At 34.9% G+C, this 23,779-nt stretch overlaps 1 protein-coding gene across 1 annotated transcript in view; it reads right to left on the bottom strand.

Moving 5' to 3' along the window:
- Positions 1-3,487: 3,487 nt before the first annotated feature.
- The window catches only part of LOC101889950 (uncharacterized), a 142,386-nt gene continuing 122,094 nt past the window's right edge, over positions 3,488-23,779 (bottom strand). Inside the window, exons 9-10 of the mRNA XM_059128647.1 lie at positions 7,290-7,684; positions 3,488-3,733 (exon numbers count right to left, since the gene is read on the bottom strand). Coding sequence (XP_058984630.1) covers positions 3,531-3,733; positions 7,290-7,684 — 598 coding nt within the window. The 3' untranslated portion in view covers positions 3,488-3,530. The remainder of the gene's footprint in view (positions 3,734-7,289; positions 7,685-23,779) is intronic.

Genomic DNA, 23,779 nt, shown 5'->3' with positions numbered 1-23,779 from the left:
ATTCCATAGCTAATTGCATTACACTCTAAACATATTTGCTAAAATTTAAACAAGATTTTAGTCAACATTTTTGATAGTTTATCATTAATTTTTTTTTTCAATATTTTTTTTATTTAGTCATATTTAGCATACAAAACGTTTTGGAACTCATGCGTACCATCGTCATTGTTATCATAATTTACAATGCATTTCTTAATTATAAAATAATATATAAAATAAAACACATCTTAATGTCCCTCTTTTGGTTTCATAGTTTGGTTTATTTGGTTGTCTATTGGAGCAAACTTACATAATTACACATAGTCGCTGAAAAAATGTATTGTTTTATTTTCGTTTTTTCTTCTGTTTTTAACTTTTCTGTTTGTTGTTTGTGTGTGTGTTTTTATGTTTTAAACACTGATTGTTTTAATAAGCTTCTTTGGTTTTACAGGAGTTCTAGAAAACATTACACTTTTTTTTTTCTTTATTGGGGGTATACGAATTTTGTAGTCAGGAGTGTTTCCACAATTTCTTTTATTTTTAGTTTTGACCAACTAATTTGGAACTAAACGTTTCCTTCTAAACAATAAGGAGATTTTTTTCCAATATTTATTTTTTTATTTATAAAAAAAAATTTAATTTTTTTGTATAATTTTCATAATTATAATTTTCTAGATATGATCAATTTTTCAACAATTTCAGAAGTATCTTCTCTATATTTACAGCTAAATTACACACCGTGATATAATTTCATTTGCTAAATTCTCCTTCTTTTTGAGTTATGGTATTCTAAGAGTTTTACAAAGTTTTGTTGGTAGCCTTCGATCAATATAAGATGCAATATTCAACACTTCGCCTTGGCATGTACTTAAAAAATCATAAAAGAAATTCCCTATTTATAAAGTGACTTTCATACAAAATTTCCACAATTTAGCTTTTATAAGCCTTATATAGCCCCATCTCAGCCCACTTTCAAAATTCAAATAGCTTAGACTGTTTGTCTATAATAATGTTCTTTCTACATTTTAATACCATTCGCAGCTTAAAAAACTCTGCGAATTTCCCAATAGCCTGTCTGATCTGACATAAATCTAAAACATCCTAGTTCTTATCAGTAGTTCAATAATAACGCTGTGCGACAAAATAAAAATTGGTTTTAATAATTACGGGGAAACCCAGCAGATTATGCAAGGAGAGCCAAAGCCAGAAAATGAAGTCTTAAAGTCGGGCGGGGCCGACTTGATGATACCCTACACTACTTTACTTATTTAGTAGAACTTCACATAACAATTAAAAGTTTTTATGGAAGAATTAATCATACAAGCTATGAATATAATTTTCATTTAAACTTCAAAGGACTAAATATGCCGAAGCATTTGTATATATTCAATATGGGCTTGCATTGCCCATTTGGTGCACAATTAACTTGAAATTGGGTAAAGATATATATATGGAAGCTATATCCAAATCTGAAGCGATCTCTATAAAATTGGAAAATATATTTTTGAGCGGTATTTGACACAATAGCTTCCAGACTCAATTCAGCAGTAGGTGCCAAATTCCATCCCATTTGGGCTAATATTACACGTTTGATGCGCAATACAAGCCAAACCGGACGATGTTATATATGGCAGCTACATCCAAATCTGGCCCGATCTCGATAAAATTTAGCAAAGGTATTTCTGAGCTGTATTTGATATATTTCCTCTAATATTGTTGTTACAAAGTGCATATTACGGCTACGGAGGACAAAAATAACAAATCGGATGAAAAATATCCACTGGTAGGCAAAACTAAAGCAACTAAAATCGCGAAGACAGCCCAGATTATTTGACAGCCACATTATTTGACGTAGAGCATCAAAATTTAGCAGAACAATTTGTATTTTGTCTAGGATGGTTGGTATTGAAAATGAGATATATCGGTCCACGTTTTGGTATAGTCCCATATAACGTTACTTTTCGATATTCGGTATCGGAACTTAATTTTTTTACTTGTTCAGATTAAGATTCCACGGAATCGGTGCAGTTTAAGTAAATAGTGTCTTCGGAATGCAATATTTTGTCTGAAGATAGTAGAAATTTATGAAAAATAATTTTGTAGAATGTTTTGACTTACTACGATTCGGTTTAAAAGGAGTTTTAACCATATTTGACTCCCTTGAGAGTTTATTCACGATATCTCTGAAGACATTATATACCTATAATTCTCGGACTTCGTGGAAAATTAATGGTTTTAATAACATTTGTCGTATCCCTAATTAAAATAATTCGATAAGTCGGATTGCGCACCTCATGGAAAAGTTCGCAATTTCTTTCCAATTTAAGAATATTGTATTTTTGTAGCTTTTGTACACTTGAAAGAATTCCGTCTTATATAACTCTCTACATCAAGCGTGGTCCTCATGCGAAAATTACAACTTTCTACCGTTTACTGATAGTTTAATGACTTCGTTCGTACAATTTAGTTCTTTTCGTTCCCTTAAAGTATGAATTTCTCTTTGGTACTTGTCAAATCTCCTATTTTTCAGTAATTTAGAAGAAGTTGAAAAGGAAGTATAATTTTTTTTTGGATAACTACAAACAAGATTCAAAATCCAATTTTAAACCTTTTAATTTCTCTACAAGGCATTAACTCATACAATTTATATTGTTTTTGTATCAAATTTTAGTTTTGTACCAATCCTTTTCTATTTTGAATCGAAAGCTACAAACAAAACAACAATTTCCCTACAGCAAAAATTTCAATTTTTGAATACAAGGTACTCTTTTTGCTTACACTTATATGTTTGGTGCCAGCGAAAACACAAGGTTACCTTGGGCGGTAGTTATCGTTACTACAACTACGAAATGTTCCCTAAATATTAACTATATCTGTAAAAATTAATTCATGTCCCTTTCTCTATGCGCAAGAAAGAAAAAAATTATACAAATTTTATTATCCCCCACAATGTACATGACCGCCATGTAACCTTATGTTTTCCTTTTGTACATGCATACATTTACTTCCTTTTTCTTTTACACTTTATTCTGTTAATTAATTTCATAATTTTTCATAACTTTTTCTTTCATTTTTACAATTTCTCTTTGTCTTTTTTTCTGCTTTCTGCTGGCACTTTATGTCCAATGTAAAAAATAAGCGAAACAAAAATATTTGACTTTATCCTTTTACTTATGTACGTAGTACTTACATGCACTTTGCGCAAACAAAAAATTATTTTTTTTTATTTTTCTTTGGTTTTATAATTTATCCTTCTACTCGGTGGTCACATATCGGAGTATGACTACATAGCCCACCGTCGTCCATCCATATCCACTCTTAGCCATGGCTAATTTTGGTTAACGCGTTGTCGTGCTCGCTTGCTGGGTCGGTCGTTCGGTTGTTTGGTTTCGGTTGGGTCCATTCATCTTTACGAAAATATACATTTACAAATTTAATTATTATTGGTTTGAGATTTTTTGTTGTTGTTGTTTCGGAGCAGGGCGGGGAGGATTTTTGGTGGCCTGGATTTATTTATTTTTTTGTTTAGTTGTTTGTTGACCACCATCACTTTAATGTCGCAGTGTCGTGCACCACAGCGTAAAGATGACTGCCAAACACAGCTGCATCCACAGACTGTGGTTGAACTTTTGAGAACTGTATCTGCTGTGCGTTGATGCTGCCGATGATGGTGTCACGCCATTGCCCAATGCGGCCATGCCTATACTTTGTGTTGTTGTGGAGAATGTTGTCGTTTCCAGGCGCTGAACATCAACTGCAATAATGAGCGAATGAAAGAGACAAACAAGAATATTTCATAATATGATTTTCGTACAGATTGAAAGTTAAGGTTATTATGCAAATTATGTTTCAAATTAATATTTTTTAAAACGGAAATTGCATGTGGTACAGTTAATGATTTTTGAATTTTTCTTTGAGATTTATTGAGATAGGACAATTGTTATATATTTCAGTTTTTAAGATTGAAAATTTGCGGTTTTATGGGTTATGTATACGTCAATAGTTCAGAAGATAGTCAAATAATCTATAAACATAGTTGTTGCTAGCACTTTGATTTATTTATAATTAAAAATCAATTAAATTCTGTCAAGTAGATCTGGATTCGAAAACAGAATTTGCAAAATTTAATGCCAACTAACCCAAACCAAGATCTTCTTTTAACAAAAGGAGTGTAGTTGGAACTTAAAACTACATACAATACAGCATCCTGCAGCAGGAGTAAGTACCTGCCGCACTGTTCAAGACAACCTATCCCTGCAAAACTTTATGAAGGTGGGTCCACTATTATGTACAGGGTGAGATAAAAAAAATGCAACAAAGTCAAACCCCACAATTTCTATTTTCTTTTTAATTTTATTCAATGTGCATTTGTTTATAACATGGAGAATTAAGCAAGATAGATAGAAATGAAATGAAACCGTCACTCGTTGCCCGATTGTTGCTCTGCGGTATTTTGGCACATTCCCGGCGCAGCGCTTGCTTAAGGTGATCGACACTTTGATATTTTTCAGTACCAATCTTGCTTTCCAAATTACTCCAGACACAATAGTCCAACGGATTGGTGTCTGGAGATTTTGACATTGTGCGCTGGAAATGAAGCGAGGAATCTCATTTTGTAACCATTCTTTGGTGGCGCGTGCTGAGTCTTGTTGGAATGTCCAAGGTCTGCGGCCAAAATGTTTGCGTGCCCAAGGCTTTAATGCACACTCCAAAATATTTTTGCGAAAATATTCGGCATTTATTCCGATGCCACGGTCGATTAATACGAGCGGAGTGCGACCGTCAGCTGCTAGGTCGGCCCACCCCATCATCATGGCCGGCGCTTGAGTTCTGGTGTCCAACCGAAGGTGCACATTTTCAGCTGACCTCTTTGGCAAGCAAACACGATCATTTTGTTTGTTTACAAACTGCTGGACAACGAATGTTTTCTCATCGGAGAAAATAAATGCGGCAGTTAACTACTTTCGACCAACCAAAGCAACTCTTTTGCTCTTTTGAGCCTAATTTCTTTTTTTTGCGGTGTAAGTTCTTGCATTTTTTGAATTCCAACAAATTTTTCAATATTTGCCGAATGAAATATTGCAATATGTTCAGCTCACAAGCCATTTTTCGGCCACTGCGACGCGGGTTTAGATCAAATCGCTTCTTTACTTTTCGAACCATTTCTGCTGATGTTGCTGTTTTCTTCCGTCCACTTCCGACATTGGGCTATGCTACCAGTATCACGAACGAACAATACGAGCAAATCGAAACTTATTCTTAAATTTGATTTGATTTGAAATAAAAACAAGTAAGCAAAGGCTACAGTCGAGCAGGGCCGAACGTTGAATACCCTACAACACTGTAATAAACCATACAGTTTATATAGGCGAGATACTCGAAAGAATTCCACAAGATATTGTGACAAATAATAAAAGAAAACCATCAGGTTTTGTTCTCTAATTTTCGAATAATAGCAACATAAACGAATTTGCTCATTTCCAATTTATTGGTAGATGTTGCATGTAAATGGTCTTCCTAGATCTGGAACCAATATTTCCCAAAGACCTATAATCTCTAAGAAGTGGCAAAAGATTAACATTTATTATTGCTTTTTGATTGAAACGCATCTATATGAGATACAGCCATTTGACTATATTCTTCAACGAAATCAGCGTTAACGAAATAGTCAGAAGTGCGTCTTTCCTGTATTTGTGAATTCTCCAAAAAGTCACTGGAATGGACATTTTCGTATTTTGTCTATAAAAGTTGGCAAACTCCTTCACACATTGAATATTTTTGGATGACCATCCAAAACTGCTTGGCTTTTGCAATGTCCGGTAACCTCCATAATTACGACCTGCTGACAATTTTGCAGTTTTTTGGTCCATTTCAACCCCTAAATATATGGCGATCATCTCCAAAAAGAATAGGCTTTTATTCTGACCCTCATCTTATCTCCATGCAAAATTTCGTAAGGATCAGGCCATAAATGCGATCTGTATATGATATCCTGATATCCTAACTACTTAGTTTTGTTAGCTGTAGAAATATTACCAAATGTTTAATTCAAAATGAAAATATGCCAAAAATATGACAAAATGGAAAAAATATGAGAAAATTTTACAAAATCAATATTTTCATCTTTAGAGAGATATTTTTATGCGATTTTTTAGACGTTTTATGTTTCCTGCCAAGGGGCCATTCTGAATTAATGAGAACTGTCGAAATCAGTTCAGCCGTTCTCGACATATAAGAGATTTTTCAAGCATATCTTCTTTGATAAACATATATATCGCACATATTTTGCTATATATTCGTTTTCTTGGATGTTAACATCAATGTAAAGATCAGAAGTAACCTTGTCATGGCTTTGTGATTTCGCTGGGATTTAAAATATTCGCGGTTTAATGAAAATTTTTAAATTTTTTCAACAAAAAAGATATGGTCTATTTTACCCGCTCAATATTTGCCGATGACCACCCAAATGGGCAGGCTTCTTGCCAGCCATTAACTCTAGCTACATGCGAAATTCCGCGTCGATTGGTCTATAATTGCGACCTGTAGAGCAAGTGAAAAATCAGGAATTTTTTCAGTTTTTGGTCCATTTCAACCCCTAAATATTATGCGATCATCACCAAAAGAAATAGGGTTCTATTCTGACCCTAGCCCCACCTCCATTTTAAATTTCGTGAAGATCGGACCATAATTGCGACCTGTAGAGTGATTACAAATTAACATGGACAGACGGACAGACGGACGGACGGACATACATAGCTAGATCGACTCAGCTCGCCGAGATAGGAAGATCCATATATACTTTCCTATGTGGGAAATCAATATTTCGTGGTGTTACATAATTTTTGGCCCAATCAAACTTATAATACCCCCAACACATAATGTTGTAGGGTATAAATATGGTGTAAAAAATATGGCGTTTGACTTTGTTGCAGTTTCACCCTGTATTCTACAGCATCTTAGGAATCAGAGTGACCAACAATATATTTCATTTTCTACTCTACTCTGAAATATGTTCAATTTTCCATTCTAATGTGAGATATGTTATATTTTTCACTCTACTTTGATTGCAGTAATTCTCTCTCTGCGAAAAATGTACTTGAAAGTGAACTTCTTTATCTTTACTCTCAAATCGGTTTTGGCGATGCACATATTTCCTCAAATATCAATATTTTAATTTTTGATAATTTCCCTGAAAATTGGATATTATTTCGTGTTCCACAACATATGTTGATTTTTTGTAACTTCTTAATAAATTTTACAAAACACATTAAAAAGGAAACTTCTCTGTCATAGACCTCCAACAAACTTACCCTTTATACTGTATGTCTTGTAGTCGGCAAATTCTTCACCGGGACCAACTGCCGATGGTATTGTCGCCAGACATGTCAATTCCATTTTACCATTTGGCAAAACATGCTCTTCAGTCAATTCAATATTTAGCTGACTGACCGAAAACATTCCCTTCTCCTGTTGAGCCTCTGTAACGGCAGCTGCAGCCGCTGCAACGCCACTACCACCGCCCGGATGTGACAATGGCCTGCTACCGTAGGTGGCAGCAAATGCATTCATCGGTCCAGCATTCGGTGGAATACCCAATTCATTGTTCAGATTGGGTGGTTGTGGACCAAAGCCGCCACTGTTCAATGTGTTGCGTATAATGCCCAACGGATTGTCATGTACGTGACGATATTTGCGGGAATTTCGGCTAAAAGAAAGAAAAGGAAAAAATGTTGGTTTTATTAGACAATGATCTTATGAAAAAGGGTAATAATTTATGTGAAGTTCGAAAGCTGTCGTAAGATATCGAAAATGAATTTGGAAAATCATTGGCATTTATAATTAAGAAAATTTTTACTCTCTCCTAAATTTGCTTCGAACTTCTGTCTATCTGGTGCGCAGGATAATTCTTAAATGGGAGCATTGAAAATGGATGATATTAAAGACTTATGTGTTTTTAGGCCGTACTCTTCCTTCTAATCAGAAATGATATATAAAATAAATTATATTAGAAAATGTAGAATATTCATTAAAATTATGAACAATTTAATCAGAATGCGAAATAGCGTACTTAGAACTGATTGATTGAAGCTAGAATATGGATAAGGTTTACTAGGGTCACTATAGGTGCAAAATTTTTTGATAAGTCTGGATTTTTATACCCTCAGCCATATGGCCAGAGATGGTATATATCATTTGATATGGTCAAAACGTGCCTCATCGTTCCTTTGGACCAAATCCGTTTCAGGACATTTGGAGTCGATCTAGCGATGTGTTGGTGCTCACCATAACTCTGGAAGGGAGTATCAGATGTGGTCTAAACTTGGCACAACCAACATTATTATTAGACGTAGATCGGCTCAAAGATGGAAAATATCAGTCCACTCCTTCTGGTACCTCCCCCACAAGAGGGTCAACATTTTCAATATCCATAAAAGTCATAAAACGTGAAATTAACATAAGATTCCATTCAGACTTGGTACATCTCAATATTTTAATCAACACAAGATCTGTTATATAAGAAAACCACAAATGACTATCGTTAGAGCACTCCAGCATTTATATGTGAATACATCTTTTGTGTCTCGTACCATCGCTCATTACCGTGATACTGGTAGCGTAGCCCGACGTCAAGGAAGTGGACGGAAGAAAACAGCAACATCAGCAGAAATGGTTCAAAAAGTAAAGAAGCGACTTGATCGAAACCCGCGTCGCAGTTGCCGAGAAATGGATCGTGAGCTGAACATATCGCAATATTCAAAAGTGCAAGATCTTCCACCGCCACAGACAGAAAATAGACTCATAAGAGCTAATGAGTTTCTTCGCTTGGTCAAAAGTGGTGAACTGCCGAATTTGGTTTTCGCCGATGAGAAAACACTCGTTGTCCAGCAGTTTGTAAACAAACAAAATTATCGTGTTTACTTGCCAAAAAGGTCAGTTGAAAATGTGCACCTTCGGTTGGCCACCAGAACTCAAACGCCGGTCACGGTGATGGTGATGCTCTCCGCTCGTATTAATCGATCGTGGCATCAGAATGTACGCGAATATTATAGCGAAGATTTTCGCGGCAGACCTTGGACATTTCAACCCGGACTCAGAACCATCGCACTCAGCACGCCCCACCCAATAATGGTTACAAAATGAGATTCGAACAAATCTAAACGTATTCGAATATTTGATGCTACTTCCGACATTTTATGCTTTCATTCAATAAAATTAAAAAAAATTAAAAATTATAGCGTTTGACTTTGTTGCAGTTTTTTATCACACCCTGTAGAATTGGAATTTTATCAGGCATGTCACATAATCGTATTGAAATGGTATGAAATTCGCAATTCAAAATCGTACTATTTTTTTACCTTCTTAAGATTTCGTACGATTTGGCGAACTACGAATTCAGTGTAAATATGTCAACATTATATAGGGTAAGTGTGCCTAAGTTCGGCATGTCCCAGTAGTCGGCAGTTTTGAAAGTTAAACTTAGTGAGTGTCTTCTAACGCGTACGATAGTGCTTGTTTGTAAAGAAAAAAATAGTGGTGGTGTCAACTCAATAATCGATTTAAGAAAATTAAATTTAATACTTTTGGAATCAGAAATATTTAATAATAGTAAATAACAGCCTGAAGTTCACTTTTATAACTTGAAAACATACAAATCAAGCATTTTTCTGTTATATTATTTGATGCCGACATTAGGAACAGAAAAACAAGAGATTTGCCAGTAGTCGGCAGGGGGTGCCTATTACTAGAAAAATATCATTTTTCACCAATTTCACCAAAAATTGATAAAAGTATTAAAAAATAATCCAAAAACTACTCAAATAAATATATAAATTTTAGTCGGCAGTTGCTTTTATTTGTACTTTTTGACCAACTTTTCTAAATTAATTTCAAATTCTGGATTAAACTGTGAATTAGTAATATATTGTTGTTTTATACTATTTGAAATAAAAAAATATACAAAATAATATTTTTGTTACCGAAATACCATATGCCGACTACTGGCAAATAGACATGCCGAGCATTGGAAAATGGTGCCGACTACTGGCAAAAAAAACTACTATTTTAGTAAAATTGCAAATTTTGCCAATTTAATAAAAACAAATTCAATTTTTGTTTATTATTTCGAAAACTAAACAAAATTTGGAATATTAACAACTTTACTTTTCTGCAATTGAAAGTGAAATCAGAATGTTGAAAGATGAAAAATCGAAAATCCAAAAAGTGCCCACTACTGGTACACTTACCCTATTCTATATTGTAACATTGAGCGAAATATGGTAACATTGAAAGAACGAGTGAATGAGGAATCAAAACAAAACACATGATTAGAAAACATTGTAGAAGTGTAACTTGCGAAAAATATTCTGATAATGAGAATTTTTTGTGCATTTCATTATTTTTTACGCAATGCCAGAAGTTTCGATTGTTTCTGTAATTGAGGCGCAAAGTAGTTAACACAATACTGAAAAATACGCCGGAGAAATTTAAGAGATGCTTCGGTCCGAATTCGTGTGCCTGCCCTAAAATATTAATTAATAATTAATTGATTAAACAGCATTCCACAATACATGTTACACCATATTTTAAGATACATTTTTGTACAAAATTATTTTTTGTGCGTTCTTTTTTCCCTTTGCTTAAGTTTTTAATTCGTAATTTCACATTGTTTGGTTTTTACAAATGAATAATTTTTGTTTGACGAAGAAAAAGAGATTTGGGAACATTTTGTTAACAATTGTCTTTGTCAATTGAGAAACCATTAAAATTTGCTAATTGTAAAAAGATTAAAAATGTAAATTTAATTGTTTTTTTATTATTAAGACAACATTTTTATTACTTAAAAGTATTTTGAGAGTGTTTAAAGTCACAAGTTTCTATAAAAATATAATTTCACTTGCAAAAACAAAAGTGGTTTCAAATCAAAAAAAAAATTTGCGATTTACATTTTCTGAAGAAGCTAAATACGAAATTAAAATCACTTTCGTACCGAATTCATTCTTGTGACATGCCTGTAATATAGATTCATATATTTTATTATATGCAGGTCATAATAACAAAACACAAAAATGTTCATCACTAATGTGAATTGGTAAATACGTTTTAATCGCATATGTATGTACTCGTATACCCCATTGGTCTTATTATAACTACAGCGATAATGGCTGTGATAACAACAAGTGAACAAATAAACAAACTAAACTGAAAATATATAAATATTTGCATTTTATGATTGATGGGCGGACGCAAGCTTTACCGGAATATTTAAATATTTTGAGCACTTATTCCGCTAGACTGTCATAAAATAAATACACAGGCCAAAAAAAAAGAAAACGCAATTGCATTCTGGCTATATGGACAATTTTATTACATTTTCCGCACAAAAAAACATTGCATTCGCATAAAAAAATTGGCACATTGCATGCGAATCCGAAAGAGGTGTCGTTACTCTAGAGTAAACAATACCATGTGCAGGAACAAAGCAAAAAAATCGGAACAGACCTTCACAAATTTGCCACAGTTATGGTACGTGGAAATATTGTACGTTACTGTGATATATCCATTCAGACTATGGTGATAAATGTATCTTAAAATAGCTGTGGCATTTTATGATGCATCCATAAAATAAAATTGCATTCCACAGAAAAAGTTGTTAAAAGATATACCCACGAGGTAATGGTTGTTTTAACTTGTTGACCCATTGCACATTCGTGGCATGGCATTGAAATATTCAGCCGTGGGTCACACTTTCGCCTGCTTTTCCAGTTCAAAAGATATTAACTTACAGATTAAAAACGAAAATAAAAATGATATAATATGCAAGATTGGTACCATTTGTGAAAATGTGCAAATAAGTAATATGGTTTAAAGAATTGGTTAAATGGAAAATAAAACTACATTGATCGAAAGTCAACTGAAAACAACAACAACTAGTAAAAAAGCAGCTATGTTCGGCCGGGCTGGACTTTTTATACCCTCCACCATTTGGAAGAAACTTGAAAGATTTCAAAAAAATTTCGTCGGAAAATACCGCTCAAATGAAAACCGTTATATGGGGTTTATACGAAGACGTGTTCCTGCATAAGTAATTTGTGTCATAGACTGTAGTAAGTATTCGGAACTTCATATACGAAATTTAAAAAAAAAAATATTTAGATAATTCTCTTCTAGTGGGTAAAGTATTCAGAAGGAATCCCTTGTGTGGATTTAAAGACAATTCCATTGAAAAATGTGGCTAAAATCATCAAAATACCTAATATGGGGGGTCCTGTTATATGGGGGGCTATACGATATCGTAGACCTATATAAACAATTCACTTCAAGGGGATAAAGTACTCAAAAGGAACTTCTTGTGAGAATTTTCATATCATGTGAGAATTTTCATAATATCATCAAAATAACGAATATAGGGGGTCCCGTTATACGATGTCGTCGACCTACAGGGTTGCACATATTCGACGAACCTTTGGGCCCATTCCAATCGACGAGGCTTGTCCGCAGGCAACATTCTTTGCGTCAATTGAATTTTGTACGGGAACAAATGCAAATCAATGCGAATAATCCGTTATAAAGTGGACCGAGCCATGCCCAACTGCTGAGAACGGCGGTTTTGGGATGTTCTTGGGGACCTCTCAACACTGGCTCGTACGGCAGCGATATTCTCGGCCGATCACCTTGGTCGACTTTTATATGGCCTCTTCGGATTAGAAAGAGCCTTGCCAGTCGAAAATTTTTCGTATAAACGCTTAATGGTGTTCTTAGAAGGCGCACTTCTCACATTTTTTTCACAATTGACTTCTTCTGTTGAATGTAAATTTCAACTATTTCAGAGCGCTCACGTGGCGTGTATTAGTTCACGGTAAAAATCTGCTTGGACTGACGCTTCAAACGCGGTATGTCATTAAGCAATGTGACATCTCTGTCAAAAGTTATGGCGTTGCCAGATGGGCCCGTCGAATATGGACAACCCTGTATATAGATATTTCCATTGACAAATGTAGCTAAAATCATCAAAATACCGAATATCGGAAGATCCCGCCATATAAATCTCTTTCAGGGGGTAAAGTACTCACAAAAAACTCCTTGTGTAGGATTTCAGACAAATCATCCAAATACCGTATACCGGTGGCCCATCTTCGAACTTGACCTGCCTGCGAACAAAAGACTGATCTGTACAAAATTTTATTTTTTTTTATCTTAATTCGTTTTGACTGTACCGGGATTACAACAGACGGACAGGTGGACGGACGGACAGGGCTAAATCGAATTTTAGGGTGATCAAGAATATATATTCTTTGTGGGGATTAAAATTATTATTTCGATGAGTTACAAACGGAATGGCGAATTGAATATACCTTCCATACTATGTATGATTTAGGGTATAAAAATTAATTTGTTCCAAATCATGAGGTTCAGTCTAGGTACGTAGGCGTGTGGTTAGACTGGGTTTTTGGAGATGTGATACGAAAAGCACTAAAATGTACTAAAAATTGAATACATTCTAATGGAAAAACGGAATGAGGTAGAATTCTGAAATTTGGAATGAAAGTCACTGATGGATTATAGGATAGATGTACCAGAGTTTTTTTGTTCGAAAATTTTAAGGCTACGATATTTTAAGGCTATGATATTCTACTTAACTTTTAAAATGGTACCATTTTCTATTAAGTGAATGGATTGAAATTTGGTATTTAATCAAGGTAGGAAAATAAGTTTGATATATGAAGGTGGTTTTGGAAATGGCTACTAAGAGTGCGAACTGTACTAAATGGAACTACATTTGGTTCGTGATAAAGATGTGGTTTTGGAATTGGGTACTACAAATGCATAAGAAGTACTAAATAGTACTATATGTGGTGGAATTTGATATGGGGTGACCAGTGTTTGAAATGTAAAATTTTGTACTTGGGTCACTGTTCAGGTATAGCCTTGATATATGGAGTTGGTTTCGGAATAGTGTAATATAATTGTACAATAAGAACTGAGTGGTAAAATTTTTGATATTGCATAAAGCGATACAGATAAAATTCTGAAATTTGATATTAAGATTACTGATGTATGTTTGTTTGATGGTATGTATGGTGTTTTGGAAATGCGTGCTACATTTGCATGAAAAGTACAAAATGGTACTAAATTTGGTATTTTGTGAAGGGATAAAGCTAGAATCTTAACATTTGATCAGTTGGTATCTGGAATTGAGATATGGAGGCGATTTTGGAATGTGTACTATAATTGTGCGATAAGTACTAAATTGTTGTAGTGCAGCCTGGATAATGGAGGTGGTTTCGGAGTAGTGACTATATTGTACAATGGTACTAGGATAGAGTGAAACCCTGAAATTTGATATTAAGATTACTGATGGTATGTTTGTTTGAGATATGATTCCTTGGCACACTCAGGTGCAGCCTACAAATATGGAGGCGGTTTCGGAATAATATGCTAAAATTGAACAAAGAGTCCTGAATGGTACTCTATTTGGTGCTGGGTATGTTTGTTTGAGATATGATCCCTTGGTATCTGGAATTGAGATATGGAGTTGATTTTGAAATGTGTACACTCAGATGCAGCCTGGAAATATGAAGGTGGTTTCGGAATAATATGCTAAAATTGAACAAAAAGTACTGAATGGTACTTTACTTGGTGCTGGGTGGAGAGATAGAGATAAAATTCTGAAATTTGATATTTAGATTACTGAAACGTACTAAATTTTAAATTGCTTGAAGGAATAGAGCTGATATCAGGAAATTTGTCATATATGACACTGTCTGTGGTTAAGATATGAAGATGGTATTGGAAATGTGTACTATAATTGTTCGAAACGTAGTAAGAGGTACTAAATTGGATATTGGCTGAAGGAATAAAGCTGGAATCCTGACATTTGATGACATTGTTAGTGTTGAGGGAAGCAGCTGGTTGTGGATATTTTTACTATAATTGTACTAAATGTTACTAAATTTGGCAAATGGTTTAGTAGTTACAGTGCTGTAATACTGAAATTGAAATTTAACTGTGGGCATCTGTTGTTGAGATATGGGATTGTTTTAAAAATGCGTATTTTAACTGTACGAAAAGCAGGCGATCTCTATATTTGAGCGAAGGAGGTGCTTTTGGAAATTCATACTATGAACATACGAACAGTGCAAAAATGTCATAAAATTTGCCATGGGATTTTGGGGTAGAGATAAATTATTGACATTTGGCATCGAGGTCACTCTTGATGTATATATACTCGTTTTGGACTTGAGTAGTATAATTGTACGTAAAGTATCACAAAAGATTTGGGATGGGGTCTTAGGATAGACCTGAAATCCTTAAATTTGATACGGAGACCACTGTTGGTATATCATTTTGAGATATGGAGGTTGATTTTGGAATGCAAACGGAAAATGCTAAATGATACTAATCAAGCCGTTGAGGGAATGGATAGAGCTTGAATCCTGAAATTTGATACTGAGGTCACTTTGTTTTCTAGGATTTGGATATGGTTGTGGCCAATTTTAATTATGAAAAAACGTTGAAAATTTTTTGGCCAGAAAAATTAGATGTTGATTTTGAAGATATTTTGGTGCAAAAATTAATCATAATTCAATTATTCTTTTCGATAAAGGAAAATCTTGAATATGAATAAAATGTTGCCAAGCCGGTGTAGATGAAGAGTTCGTACACATGCCCCATATAACTGTGCCGCCTCTTCAGCTGCGTTCTTCCTCGATTCCGCTGCCAGTTTAAAATGGAACTTTTTTGAATTTCAAATTTTGATTTTTTACAAATTTCGAACTGGCCGAACGTTTTCACTTGATTTTGTTCACATTGCAAAGCAAAAAATGGTAGTGTTAAAAAATTGTGTTTGTCCCATGGTATCCATGCTCTAGCATATTAGAATTTTGTTTCTACAATCACCATATTTATTCCAATTACCCTACTTTATAATTGCAATACCTATCACATTCCCATTCTATTTCAGTACAGTCCCCATGGTCTTACTTAACTGTCATATAGATTATAACAATATAACGCGTATAATTAGCTAATTGCCTGGTTAAGTTTTCACGATACGTGCTGGCTGTTCGTGTTCTATATCCATAGCCAGTTATCTAAATATATAATGCAAAATATATTGTCTGTGATTAGAATTTAATAAATGTAAAAAATATTCATAAATAACATTGTATATGTGTATATAAAACATATATTATACCAAAAGTATGTTTGTATGCATGCACTATGTAAGTGGATGGATGGATGCATACATTAAGTTGTGCATGCTAACTAATAGTCTCCTAGGTAACTAACTGTGTTTTCACTTTCTCAATTCTAATTTCCCAAGTAATATCCGCTACACTTAGTCCTTGTCAAGAAATGCTTGTTGGCAATAGAAAAAGGGGAAGTAAAAATAAAACACTAAATACTGGTATGAGTACTTAGACCGTAATGGGATTTTAGGTGCAAAATCTTAAAACAATTTCCCGCTTGTGTCTGGCAGACGTGTTTAGCAAAGATGTGTGTAAAAATTTGAGAAGAGTGAGAAAAAAGCTAACAATCTTAGGCTCAGGCACATTTGGGAGGATTAAATGTGCATATTTGAATTATTCACACATTTAAAATATTTACAAAGTAATTTGTTACTAAGTTTGCAAAAAAATACACTTTATTTTCTATTTTCTTGATCTACAAAAATTTGGTAATAAATGATCGATATTCATACGACGGAAGGTGTGATGAAATCCAGTTAAATTTGTAGATAATATCACTTATTTGGGAGACGGATTTGAAGTCTATGAAGATAAATAAATTTATTGATTATTCCGTGGACTGTGGATGTTTGCAAGATAATCTACTAAGATAAAAATATTATATACATCCCAAAGAAGGTTGTAGCAGGGGCATAAAATGAATAGAAGTCCTTTAACAATTTCTCATTGAAATTAGAAAAATTGAGCGATTTTTGTTTAAGAGCTAAAAATTGTTTTTGATAATTCTTGCAAATGTAGCACCACAAAACACAGTATTTATATCAAGTACATTTTTGAGTGTTTTTTTATCCCAGATAGATAGTATTAAATGTAAAACCTCTATTTCTTAATTTTAAATTACAATTCGGACGACTAATTTCAATACAAATTGAAAAAAAAAATACCTTACATATGATAAATTCATATCATCGTAATTTTCTTTCAAAAATATTTCTAACAAGTTGGAAAGTATCAGTCGGTTTTGCCGACAGAAGTATACCCTCCACCAATGTTTGTTTATAATAGTAAACTTTTACTTGGATTTTAATTGATATTAAAATGTTGAACCTTGATTGGAATGGTATCGAAGGAGTGGGCCAATATTGACCATATCGTACCTGACGGTACCCCCCGATATTCGGTATTTTGATGATTTTATCCACATTTTTCAATGGAATTATCTGAAATTCCACAAAAGGAGTCCCTTGTGGGCATTTTACCCCCTCAAAAAGAATTGTCTATATAGGTCTACGATATCGTATTGCCCCCATATAACGGTACCCCCGATATTTGGTATTTTGATGATTTTATCCACATTTTTTATCCACATACCCCCTCAAATAGAATTGTCTATATAGGTCCACGACATCGTATATCCCCCATATAACTGTACCTCCCGATATTCGGTATTTTGATTATGTTAGCCACACTTTTCAATGGAATTGTCTTAAAATCCACACAAGTAGTTCCTTGTGAGTACTTCACCCCACACAGACATAGATTTGTCTTTATAGGTCCACAATATCGTATATCCCCCCCCCCCCATATATCGGCACCATCCTATATTAGATATTTTAAAGATTTTAAAAGAATTTTTTATAAATTTTATTTTTTATTTTGAAATTTTTCTAGTTCGTTCCAAATGGTGGTGGGTATTCAAAGTTGGCCCGGCCGAACTTACTGCGTTTTTACTCGTTTTTATTGAAAATGTTGAGCCCTTTGGGGGAAAGGTACCAGATGCAATGACCGATTTGTCAAATCTTCACAGCAAATCTTGTTTTAGTACAATTATTGGGATGTTTGAAATGTCAATAAAATCGGATGCTTATTTTGCAATTTATGGGCGGTTTGTCGTTATTAAAAATGTTGGTACTTTGTGGGGGAGGTACCAGAAGGAGTGGTCCGGTATATCTCATCTTCACACCAGATAATTTGTTGATATAAATATCCGGGATGTTCCGAATTTGAAAGTAATTGTAAGATCGTATAGCATTTTATAAGCTTCATAGTTATTCAAAATTTTGACCCTTTGCGGGGGAGCTAACAGAAGGGTAGTCCGATATCTAAGACCTTCACACCAGATCCTGTGTTGATCGAAATATTGTAATGTGTGTAAATTGAAGAAAATCTGACTTTTTCCACATTCTATAAAAATTATAATTATTCTAATTTTTTTACCTTTGTGGGGGAGTAACTTGATAGAGTGGGTCAAATTCGGCAGTTCACCACTTTCGGCCAAGTCTTTTGAGTCTATTTTCATTCTGTTGCGGTGTAAGTTCTTGCACTTCTTGGAATTTCACTGGCTTTACCCCGAGCTCATTTTTCAATGTTTGCCGAATGGAATATTGCGATATGTTCATTTTTCGGCCACTGCGACGCGGGTTTCGATCGAGTCGCTTCTTTACTTTTCGAACCATTTCTGCAGATGTTGCTGTTATCTTCCGTCCACTTCCATGACGTCGGGCTACGCTACCAGTATCATGGTAACGAGCGATGGTACGAGACACAAAAGATTTATTCACATTTAAATGCTGGAGTGCTAGCCACTTGTGGTTTTCCAGCCAAATATAAAGAAATCACGCTATCATGCTTGAATTCCATCACGAATAACTTTTTTCTGAGAAATTCTCACCAAAATGCTTTTGTACGCTTTTAAACAATATAATGAGTTGCCAGTGGAATAATTTTAACAGTTGCCGGACGAGTGGCTTAGAAATGACAGCAGTCTGAAGTTGGTTGCTGTTTTTTCGCCATATGGCTAACAAGCCCCCATGTTTATTAAAGTAAATTAAATGAAAAATTAAAAGACAAAAAATTAAAAAAAAAACCCTAAACAGTGAAACTTATATTATGATCTAATTTGGTTGGAAATTGTGGCAGAAACCTTCAAATTATCGAAAATCGGGAGGTACCGTTTCATGGGGGTCCCACCAATTAGTGGACCTGAATCGAACGTTTTTGCAAGGAGAATATCGTCCATATATCTATCCTTTGAATTTTCAGTTGCAACTCCCATAGAATTACTTTAGTAGTATTACATAGTACATGACTATAAATATTAAAGAGAATACACAACTCGCTGGAGATAATACGCCATTGTGCGCACACAACATCCACACTTACATACGTATGTACGTGCGTTGACCATTTACTAAACATGCAACATACACACTTAGCGCAAGTAGTGCGTGTACAAAGCTAAGTGAATTTTTTCTACTTAAAAACAATCATGGCACAATAACCCCAGACTAAGAGGTGTAAAAATGTCAACGAGCCAGCTTAACATGAAATGAGACCGGGAAAATAAGTATCTGGATTCGTTACTTTAAATCGAAAAGAGAAGATAGCATGTGTATTGTAGAACATCGTGAGTGATTTTTCCTAATGTGAAAATGAAAATATACCATAATGACGTATATGTATCATGATGCATTAAAGTCAGCTGTGAAATGGTGATGAATTTTTATTACTTTTGTTCCCTACAATATACTGTGTTCTAACTAGTATCGGATGTTTCTTATATAGATTGGCAGTTGGTAAAAACAATGTAACGAAAAGAAATCTAAGCATGTCGCTTTATTATACCTTACAATGCTATAATGTTGCGGGTATTATAAGTTTGATTGGTCCAAAAATTATATATAACACCTCGAAATATTGGTCCACAAAGTAGGAAGTTATATATGCACATTCCTATCTCACCGATCTGGGTCGATCTAGCTATGTATGTCCATCCGTCCGTCTGTCCATGATCAATTGTAGTCACGCTATAGTTCAGCTATAGTAAGGCCCGATCCTTACGAGATTTTGCTTGGGGGTAGGCCCACCTTCCCACAAAGGGTCAAGATTTTAAATGTTTTATGCTCTCATAAAATGTGAAAATGTTCCCCAGTTCTCTTCAAAGTTCGATTTCGGGCAAAGATGAGATATGCAGGTCCAATTTTCATGGTACTTCACAAGAAAGGAGATAAAAAACTGCAATAAAGTCAAAGGCCATAATTTTTACATTTTTTTAAATTTTATAGAGTGAAAGCAAAAATGACGAAAATAGCATCAAATTTTTGAATAAGTTTAGATTTGTTCGAATTGGTCACCTTTGACACGAACTATGGCCTTCAAACGGCCAATGAAACCGTCTCACCCTGCCCGAATGTTGCTCTGCGGTATTTTGGCCCATTCCCGGCGAATTTTTTAGTGCCAACCTTGCTTTCCAAAATACTCCTGACACAATAGTCCAACGGATTGGTATCCGGAGATGTTGGTGGCCATTGTGCGCTGGAAATGTAGCGAGGAACCTCATTTTGTAACCATTTTTGGGTGGCGCGTGCTGAGTACAATGGTGCGATGTTGCTGAGTCCTGTTGGAATGTCCAAGGTCTGCGGCCAAAATGTTTGCGTGCCCAAGGCATTAATACAACCTCCAGAATATTTTCGCGATTATATTCGGCATTTATTCTGATGCCACTGTCGATTAATACGAGCGGAGAGCGACTATCGGCTGTTATGGCGGCCCGCACCATCACCATGGCCTGCTCTTGAGTTCTGGTGGCCAACCGAAGGTGCACATTTTTAGCTGACCTCTTTGGAAGTAAACACGATCTTTTTTTTTTTTTTTTTTTTGTTTTGATTACAAACTGCTGGACAACGAATGTTTTCTCATCGGAGAAAACCAAATTCGGCAGTTCACTACTTTCGGCCAAGCGAAGCAACTCTTTAGCTCTTTTGAGTCTATTTTCTTTCTGTTGCGGTCTAAGTTCTTGGACTTTTTGGAATTTCAACGACTTTACCCCGAGTTCACTTTTTCATATTTGCAAATGGAATAATGCGAGATGCGAGCCATTTTTCGGCCACAGCGACACCGGTTTCGATCAAGTCGTTGCTGTTTTCTTCCGTCCACCTCCTTGACGTCGGGCTACGCTACCAGTATCACGTAACGAGCGATGGCTCGAGACATAAAAGATATATTCACATTTAAATGCTGGAGTGCTTTAACGATAGCAACTTGTGGTTTTCCAGCCAAATATAAGGAAATCACACTTTGTCGGTTGTCGGACTAGTGGCTTAGAAATGACAGCAGTCTGAAGTTGGTTGTAGTTTTTTCATCTTAGACTTTTGGGACTGGACTTCCTTTGTATTTACCGATGCTGAGATTTGAACTCATAACTCTCATGTTTATAGTCAAACATATAGGCTTGTATCTCACTTCCTTCAAAAACCTCCAACCCATTGCGACAAAGTTCAACGCCACTGATATTTTTGGTCCAAAATTAAATTTCAGCTTTTTTATTGGAAATTTTCATTTTTTAACTAACATTTTTTTAAAGCTGTAGCACTAAAGAAATCTGACAATTACTGTTTAATGACCAGCATTTAGATGAGAAATGTATGCAAACATTTTTACGACTCAATTAGCAAACATAAAAATGCTGTTATGATTTTGTTCTTGTTGTTGTTGTTGTATTTTAACGTTTATAAATCATAATTTACGAGCGAATGCATTTACTGATAACTGGCAGGACATCTAGATGAATTTCCGCAGCGTATAACCAAACAGCCAGTATGTATTCTCAGGGCAGCGATACAACTAAGTGCTATGTTAACGTGTCGGCAATAAAAGCCAACAGCTTCATCGGCTCGTTTTTACGGTTAGTCAGTGTCGGTAAATGTTACTGCCGAAAATTACCTGTGTTAAAATTCATGCGCTCATACATTATAGTTAAAATTGACGATGGCAATAATATTGCTGTTCATTCTATATTTCATTTTGTTACCGGTCTGCTCTTGTCGTTGTTGTTGAAAGCATTTAAAAGTACCTACTCTAAAATTGGCCATGATAAATATACAAACAGTGAATACGACTTACATTTGAGTTCTTCTCTGTCTGTCTACAGACTCTTTAACGTTGAACATCAACATTATGATGTTATCATTGATTGCCTAAATGAAATTTCTGACATAAAGTGAAAAAGAGGAACACAAGAACACTTACACGCACACACACACACACACATCTTGGTCGAACAGCTTTGTGTTTTTGTTGAGCAACATAAAAATAGAAATTGTTGCAACAACTTGCCGTATACCAACATTGTTGGAATACGACTTCGTAAATGTTGTGCTGGCATTGTTAGAGAACTCTGTTTTACATAGCCTCAATCATCAACACTCCAACTCACAAGAATTCCATGGAGTACATACTTGCTTTTAAATGGATTTGTATATGCGTGCGTATTGCCATGTGTGTGTGTGTACGTGTGTAAATACATATGGTAAGGATGCAAAGTGCTCTGAAATACCATTGTTATGTGCAAGTGAAAACATTTCGTTATTTCATTGTTCTGAAATTGAAATCCATTAAAAATTACATTAAGAGATCAAGAGGGCATGGAACAATTGAAAATAAGTACGTTTCGTTTTTTTGATTGTGTTTATTAGGTAAATGGTGCAAATTTTGGTTAGATGGAGTTTCGGATTTAACTGGCCAAAATATTGTTATAGTTCGTTTTGTTTTTTTTTTAAAGGTAAAATCCACAAGCAATGCCTTTGCGTATATATTCTTCAATATTTAACATAGTATATATATTAATATTAATATCTTGCAATGTTGAATATTTAATACGAATATATGGGTTCATATCAATTTATGGAACCCAGATAACGGTACATTCTTATTTTTTTCTATGTTTTAATGTCTGAGACTCGACTTTCGAACGAAATGAGCTATAAACTAAAATTAACTATGTGTATAATGTTCAATATTGGCCCATGTTTTGATATAAGCAAAACTGTGAAATGATGGACGATTTTCGGTGTTTAAAATTTTTGGCACAATTTTTGAACGAGTAACCCTAATAAGAGTTGAGCCTTTTTTGAATAGGCTTCGACTCCGGAATCTATATTGTGAACGACTCCGAAACAAAATCCTTTTCATTCCTTATAAAAATGTCAGTTCTCTATCATCCCCATTGAATTTAAGGTATATTGACATTGTAATCTGGGCTGAACTCCGATGCTTCTGAACCAAGCTGAAACCAACTTCAGACTGCTGTCAAAGCCACTCGCCTGACAGCTGTTAAAATTATTCAAGTGACAGCCCATTATATTGTTCACAAGGGTACAAAATCATTCTGTTGAGAATTTTCCAGAAAAAAAGTTATTCGTGATGGAATTCAAGCGTGATAGTGTGATTTCTTTATATTTGGCTGGAAAATCTCAAGTGGCTATCGTTGGAGCACTCCAGCATTTAAATGTGAATAAATCGTTTGTGTCTCCTGTACCTGTACTCGTTACCGTGATACTGGTATCGTAGCCCGACGTCAAGCAAGTGGACGGAAGAAAACAGCAACATCAGCAGAAATGGTTCGAAAAGTTAAGAAGCGACTTGATCGAAACCCGCGTCGCAGTGGCCGAAAAATGGCCCGTGAGCTGAACATATCGCATATCGCATTCGGCAAATATTGAAAAATGAATTCGAAGTACAGCCATTGAAATCCAAAAAAGTGCAAAAACTTACTCCGCAAAAGAACGAAAATATACTCAAAAGAGCTAAAGGGTTGCTTCGCTTGGCCGAAA

This window comes from Musca domestica, unplaced genomic scaffold, assembly GCF_030504385.1.
Source record: "Musca domestica strain aabys unplaced genomic scaffold, Musca_domestica.polishedcontigs.V.1.1 56, whole genome shotgun sequence".
NCBI lineage: Eukaryota > Metazoa > Arthropoda > Insecta > Diptera > Muscidae > Musca > Musca domestica.
This window is presented reverse-complemented; position numbering and strand designations above follow the sequence as displayed.